Source organism: Lupinus angustifolius, chromosome LG01 (genome assembly GCF_001865875.1).
Source record: "Lupinus angustifolius cultivar Tanjil chromosome LG01, LupAngTanjil_v1.0, whole genome shotgun sequence".
Taxonomy (NCBI): domain Eukaryota; kingdom Viridiplantae; phylum Streptophyta; class Magnoliopsida; order Fabales; family Fabaceae; genus Lupinus; species Lupinus angustifolius.
Window position 1 is genome coordinate 32,137,786 of NC_032009.1, and position 8,227 is coordinate 32,146,012.

Genomic DNA, 8,227 nt, shown 5'->3' on the forward strand with positions numbered 1-8,227 from the left:
AAAGATGGTCTTCATTTGGATTCTCCATCTATCATAATTATTGGTGTCAAGAATTGGTAGTGTATTGCCAACTCATTACCATTAGTCATCTTGATTCTACACTATTGCACCCTCTTTTCCTTCTTGCTTCAGCAATGTTTGATCTCTTTTCCTTCTTCCCAAGATCTAGACAGAATATTGCTCAACCTTACCCTTGATATCACTATTAAAACTTTACTATGCACACAGCATAAGCATACACACGAAATGTATGTAACAAAACCAGAAAAGATAGAGAAAATGCAAAGAAGAAAGAGTAATGATGAATGAGTTTAATTGGGAGTGATTGAATAAGGAAGTGTAGCAGAGAATGAAATAATGTTTTTGTGTATATGTGTATAATGCAAAGTATGAAAAGTGAGTTATCAAATACAATGAGATTCTCTGCTATTTATAACATTGATCTAACTAACTCCTTACTAAAAATAGCATTCCTAACTAAACTAACAAAACTGAATTACAAAAGCTACTCAACAATATTTACCTCAGTTGCAGAAAAATATGAAAAATACAGCTGATCAACCACAATTACGATGTCATTGTGGATACTCACCAAACTACAATATTATGCCTGCAAGTAGAGTTGTGGAATGCAATATTGTTATATGTGTTTTTTCATATTTTCTGATTTTAACTACTGTTTGCCATTGTGGAAGTGCTACCTTCATCTACCTAAATTTAGTTTTAATTGAAACAGACATGGTTAAATACTAGTTGTTGAACTTGATTATGTGATGGTTTTTGTGACAAATCCAATCCTATTTCTTGCTGGGATACTTAAATATATTATTATAAAAAATATTATATTACCTAATATTGGAATAGAAAATAACCAACATTATATATAACTCAAGTCCATTATAATAATACGCATTAGTCAGGGAAATTCAGAACCAATTTCCCTCCTCTGTGTGATGCAAAATGGGCACTTGCGGAAGCGGCAAGTGGATAAAGAATTTTAACGTGGAAAAACTCCATCAATGTGAGAAGGAAACAACCATGGGACCTAGTCCAGAAAATATCTTCACTATAGAAAGTAGAATTACAATATTTAATTCTCTCTTACAAAGAGGATAACACTCAATCTCACCCAAAAGGATGGAAATACAAACTCTCTCTAGTATCTCACTAGGAATACAAATCTCACACTATGTGGATAAACTCTCTCACTTTCTCTCTATGATATTGTTTCTCACTTGCTTGTTATATCTCTTCCTCACACGTCCCCTGTATATAGTGAATGGGAGGAAGGCTCCATCATAAAGACATAGTGGGTGATTAATTGTTGTCATACTTTTCAAGACACTTTGAAAAGTGCTACTCCAACTTTCTAAGTTGGACTTCATAATTCTCAAGAGTCAATGAATAATTCCAAGACTTTGGAATAGCCATCATTGAATGGTTCAATGGTTCATCTACCAGGATTCATTGGTCTTGCTTCCACATCAATTAGGAAGGATTTCCAATAGTCAGAAGCATCATATAAACCTTGACTCATGGACAGTGGCGGATCTTGACATAAAGTTCAGGATGGGCAACAATGTTTGATTACAATTTATAATTAAGATGATTAATAGAGTAACAAAAAATAGAAATAAATATATAATTGTTTTAAAGTTTCAAAATTACATATTAATTTTAAATAATAATAATTAACAATTAAAAACATTAAAGAAAAATGTACATTCATTTAAAGTGACAGCTCTTCATTCTTTTAAAGACTTAAACTCATTGATTATTAAATTATAGGTAAAATTTTAACTATTTTCTTTGTCAGTACAAAAATCATCTTCTATCTTACTACACGATTTTGTTTGGTTATCTTGGTTGTTAAAAATGATATTTCTATAGTAGTTAAACTATAATAATTTAGAATTAGAATAACTCAATTAAGCAAATAATATGCTTTCACTTTCCCAATATTGTAAAAGTTGCACTTAATTTAGAGATGTTGAGAGTTTTTCGCACAAGAATGACTAATGATGTCAACAATAAAATATTGGAATTGACATCGAAAGTTAATTTTCTCTTTTCATTGAAATCCTTAGGATAGATTTTTGCACAAAATACATGTTATCAATATTAAGTGATTTATAAAAATTCATACAATCTTAAGACTTTTGCAACAAAGTTTGACAAAGATAATTTGTGATCCCATAATCTATTTCATATGTGTAAAATTATTATAAAATAATAGTATTTATAAGCAATATCAATATCTACACTTATAAGACAACTTGATCTATTATCTATAACTTTTAGAAGGACTACATAAAATTATATAAGGTAAAAAATATATTTGAAAAAAATTAAAAAAAAAATATCAGGGGGGCAGTTGCCCCCACCTGCCCTTAATAAGTTCCACCCCTGCTCTTGGATATAATAAAGTTTTTAATCTTTATTATCTAATAATATATTCTTGATTAACAAATTTTCTTATCTTTTATTTATTTTATATTCTTTATTTGATTATTTCATAATTGGTTTCGTGAACAGGTTGAAGGATTATGAAGATAGCACATTGTTCCTCTGTTTTAGTGTTTTCGCTCTTACATATTCCATTTTGACTCCTGTACATTATTATATCAGAAATGTCAAACATGTACATTATATGGTGTCCGTGTCCAATTAAAACGTTTTATGTGATCATTTTTTACCAGGAATAGAACAATTACAGTCACAAATTGAGAAAAAGAATTAATTAACAAATTAAAACATATCAACTTAAAGACTACACACTAAATAACAAAAAAATGAGAATGTGCATCGACAGTTAAGTAGGACAAAGGTAAAAGAAGCTAAAACAAATGAAACTAAACCCATGCCATTTTACTCGAACCCACAGGAAAAACATGCATGGTTCAATATTTATATTTAAAAAAAATCAGAAAATATTAGAGGAAAAAGAATACAATATGGACAAGTTGCCAACTAGAATTATCAGAGTTTGACCAAACTATCAACTCCATGTGCATTCTTAATTTATTCAGTGAATAACCTTTAAATTACTGAAACAAATCACGTGAAAATGTGTACCTATATTAGGTTTAGGTGGACATACTAGTTCCACTGGAAATGATTAATCTCACAGCTACACATGCTTCTGTGCTCACCAACAACCTAAATGGAAAAAACTTTAGGATAACCCAAAAAGTGAAAGAAAATATTATATGATAGATGATCATTGATCAATAGTCTCAAACTCTCAATATGATCAATGAATGAGATTCTTCTTCAATAATGGAAAGGGAAGTGATGCAAAAAACAAACAAAATGATATCCAATTATACTTGTATAAGATAAATTTACTCTTAATACTAAAGGAAAAATCGTACACTCTCTCACATTAATGTAGATGAGTCTGACCATAATAAATAGTCTCCAACTCTCAATCAATTAATTATAACTTATCTCCGATATTTGGACTCTCCGGTTCTCTGAAATAAGACGAGAAAGAAAATATTATCATTGAAATAAAAATAATTTAAAATCATAGTTATTAAATTTTTTTGACATATGTCACAATCATCAAGGATCTTCATCCCAATGGGTGATACATTAATAATTTAAAATTAAATGAATTTATCTAAAATATATACTCGATATATTATTGGGATCGTCAATCCTAATAATTTCTCAAATTTACAGTGGGTTGAGTTCCTATCTAATACTGGAATATGAAGACAAAAGAAATTTTGTTAATTTAAAAAATATTGAAAAATAACTTACTCACTAAAGATTTATTTGTGTGATGTGTGGAATCTTCATCCCATTCATGGAAATCTAAATTAGGTTAGGGCCGTGGTGGAGTTGTGCTCCTCTATTAATTACAACCAAACACTCTGTTCCTCATCCTATATTTAAAAAAGCAGATTCGTATCACAAACTAAACACTTGGAATTTATACACCAAATAAAAGAATCTCATTATCCCATATTATGCGCCTCACGACCTATCTCTATGATTGCAATACAGCCATACACGTCCTTGTCAAAGTCCCCTCTTCAAATTTGTCTCCTTTTAATTCAACTATTGCTACATCACTCATAACCTGCATTTTTTCATTCTCTCACAGGCACCACTATCATAGTCCAATTTTCAAGTGTAATCAATGCTAGATAAAATTTCTCTTTCTCATGAGTCCTCTCCACAAAGGGTTGAAGTTCAACATGTGTCCAAGTCTGTATCTGATAGGTTGTTGGAGAAATTCTATGATGGGTCACAGTTTGACTTTGATTATGAACAAAGTGGGTTGTGGTCTCCTCCTGTTCCTCGTACAGTCTTCTTGAGTTCACTAGGAAGGATATTCACTGAACAAGAAATGCTTGAAAGACTCAGAAGCATAAATGCAAAAAGTCATAGAAGAAAAGCCAGAGTTTGTTTCAGTGTATGAACATACTTTTTCTTTTTCCTGTTCCATTGGTTCCAAAATTGGTAGTTATCAATTCAAGGGCAATTCTTACACTCTTATCACTAATTTAAATTGCTGTTACAATTATATTGCATTTACTATAATTGTGGGAAAATGTAGATGATGAAATCACAATTACAATCATGATCCTATTGTAGACTTCGAAACTGTAATATTAAGGTTGCCATTCGTTTCTGTAATACAGTTTAAAACAATAATTCTTATCACTTTTTTCTTTATTAAGGTCATCCTTTATTTCTTTTTATCTCTTTCATCATTTCACATCTCATCATTAATCACTATCTCTTTTTTTCTTTCTATATTTATATCTCTCTTTTCTCTACACACTTAGAAAGTAGGTGTTGGATCAACATTTTTCGGTTTGCAATGTCTTTTTTCTTAGGTAGCCACTAACTTGCAAACTCCAAATTAGTTTCTAAACGAACTATTTTTTTAGTTGTTGGATCGAATGGTTCATAATCTCATCTGTCAAATTCATAAGTGGGTATTATTATTGTTTAGGAGTCGTGATACTAAAGTACGAGTTCTATGAGGCCTTTGGTTACAGTTCAGAAGTCATGATAATAAATTATGACTTCAGCTCAGAAGTCATTATATACTGCCACGACTTCCTGAAGGTCAACCAGAAGTCATTATATGTCATCATGATTTCTATATTGATCAGAAGTTGTATCACTCCATCACGACTTCCATCCAGAAGTTATATGTCATCACGACTTCTATATTTGTCAAAAGTTATATTACTTCATCATAACTTTCATCCAAAAGTCGTTATATGTCATCACGACTTCTATACTGACCAAACGTTGTATTACTCCATCACGACTTCCATCCAAAAGTCGTTATATGTCATCACGACTTTCGTATAATATTACCATGACTTCTAAAAGGTGCACAAAACGATAACTGGTAACCAAATTTTTTCATCCAATGGCTATAAAACATTTCACTTCCAAGCGAACTAATATGCAATTCACATATTAGCTTTGTCCTTTTTTTTAAAGATTGTACATCAAACTTCTACATTAGAGAAATAAATCAAATAATAAGAAGTAGAACTTATGTATTGTGTATAAAATTAATGTAAATTTTGGAGTATAAACATTGCTTCTGTCTGAATATGTGATTAAATATTTTACCTTATTCCTTTTGCAGGTTTTCTGTTGTTCTTGACTCCAGTGAATGTAATGAAATCAGGAAGATTTCCAAGCACTGACTGCTTCTTAATCGCCAGTGTACAAAAAGAATCCATAATTTTTCCTATATAATTGCCTTATCATATCCACTTGAATTAATGTACATGTATTTCCTTTCTTCTACACTATCCAAAATTGATGTATATTTTCATTTTTATAAGAAGCGTATATTATAACAATTTTATTTGTTAATAGAATATTTTAACTGTAACCATCTTTTATTTGTCGGGTACCCTGTCACATTAACATGTTCTAACGTGTATGGTTCATTCATGATGATATAGCCACATGTTTTTCGTATAGGAATGTGTCAGCACAATTCCTATCCCATGACCCATGTTGTCGGAAAGTTCAATAGGGAAAATTTATTTAACGATATAATGATACAGAAAAAAATCTACACAGTACTTTTATTGTGATGTCATAATATGCTCGTACAATTGGAACGTGAATGTATTGGGAAGGAGGGTTGTACACCACAGGGACACCAACATTTTAAATTGGGAAAGAAAATGGGAGAGTTTTAAAGTATGGTTGTAGTTAGGGCGTAAAAGTTCAATTTAGTTTGGTTTTTGGTGTAATTCATAGACCAAATCAAATATAAAAACAAAATTTGGTTCACTCAATTAACAACAAATTTTATAATAGAACTGAATCCTTCATATATGGTTTGGTTTGGTTCCATGGTTTTCTCTTTTAAAAAAAACTACATTAATTTAAAGTTTAAAACATATTACGAGAAATATTGTTTGTCCATAAATATAAAAAGATTACTATTACTATTATTATCAAATAAATACATGACTAAAAAAATTGAAATTGAATCTAATTGGTTGGTAGTAACATATATAACAGGTATGTAATTTATGAAGAAAAAAAGAATGAACATATATATAGGAGTGTAATATCTATGCATTAATAATATAAAGATTTATACACAGTTGGTGTATCATCTATCATTCATATGTATTACTTTTATTTTTGAGTCAATATAAACACTTACATTGTCGATATATACATCTTTTTCTTCATAAATAATATCACAATCAACAATTAATAATATATCTACTAGTAACATATATAAACAATATAATTCACCATTATTAGTAAAACATTCCTAATAGTTTATAACATTACAATTCATAATTAAGAACATATATAACAATACATGTATAACAACTTATGATATATAAACACTCTGAAAGTAGCACATGCAGAGGCGGATGTTTAGAGGGGTAGGTGGGGGCAACTGCCACGTAAATTTTTAAAAAAAATTAATATTTTTGAGTTAAAATTTTTTAATATATTTACTTTGCATATTGTATTAATGTATTTATTTTACCCTACAATTGGTATTTAAATTAAAACTTAACTTATTAATTTTAGATAGCAACATTGCTGACATATAATTCCATTATTCTATTTATGTTGTAACCAAAGTCACACAATATTGCAGGCTTGTAGCAACACCAAATAAAAAATAACATTGTACATTTGAGTGTATTTTTGTTACGAAAAAAATTATGATTCTCATCATCACTCATGAATTCATATAGTGTTTGTAAGTTATTTTTACCAATACTTTCTTTATGCAATATTCTTATTTCCTCAATTGATAATTTAATATTGCAGTATCATTATTCCATATTGGGGTGCACTTATAGACATTGTTGATATATTCTGAATTTTTGTTATAGTATACATGTTTCAATCATTAATAAAGATAAATTTCTTATTGACAACATGATGAATTATATTGAAAAGAAATAACTAATTTTTTATAACTGATTCAATCATCGATGAGTTTAAGTAATCAAAAGAACAAAAAGTGACACTCTAAATAAATGCATATTTTTATTTAACATCTTTAGTTGTTAATTAATATTATTTATAATTAAGAGTAAATACTTATTTAAATCTCTCGTCTTTTTCGACCTTATCAGTTTGGTCCCTCGAATATTGAAAATCCAAAATAGTTCACAAAATTTCAAATGTGAGTGAAATTATTGTTTCTATGGTCAAATTATTAGTCTATATTAGGCATTGTAAGATATATTAAAAAATGCTAATTTGACTTACACTAGAAATTTCTTAGGATTTAATTTTTTGAGGGACTAAACTCGTAAGGTCAAAAAATATGAGAGGGTGAAATGAGAATTTACTCGATAATTAATATGTTGTTTTCAAACTTTGAAACCATTATATTTATATATATATATATATATATATATATATATTATTGATAATCAAATCGTTTTAATGGTAAATTGTAATTAAATATTATTGTTCCCTCTAAACTTTAGAACAAGATCCGCTACTGAGCACATATATAGCAATTTAGTAATTAGTAACATGTATAACACTAACATAATAACAATTTAGTAATATATAACTCTACAATTCACACTAAATTGATAATTTAAGTTATACAATTGGTTGAAGAATTCAAACAACAATATAATATTATTTTCTAGTATCTATTTTTTTAATATATGATTCAGTTCGATTCCAAATGTTCCTAAATTTCTAAAACCACGAATCAAACCGAACATAAATTGTT

General features: G+C 28.9%; 1 protein-coding gene across 1 annotated transcript; it reads left to right on the plus strand.

Annotated features, from left to right (window-relative positions):
* Positions 3,961–5,997, plus strand: LOC109360622. Its single transcript, XM_019605651.1, has 2 exons — positions 3,961–4,426; positions 5,627–5,997. Exons 1-2 carry the CDS (start codon positions 4,151–4,153, stop codon positions 5,642–5,644), a joined length of 294 nt encoding a protein of 97 aa, XP_019461196.1. The 5' UTR covers positions 3,961–4,150; the 3' UTR covers positions 5,645–5,997.

Excerpts from the sequence above, each read along its gene's own strand:
- LOC109360622 (XM_019605651.1), top strand. The coding sequence starts at position 4,151 with ATGCTAGATAAAATTTCTCTTTCTCATGAGTCCTCTCCACAAAGGGTT.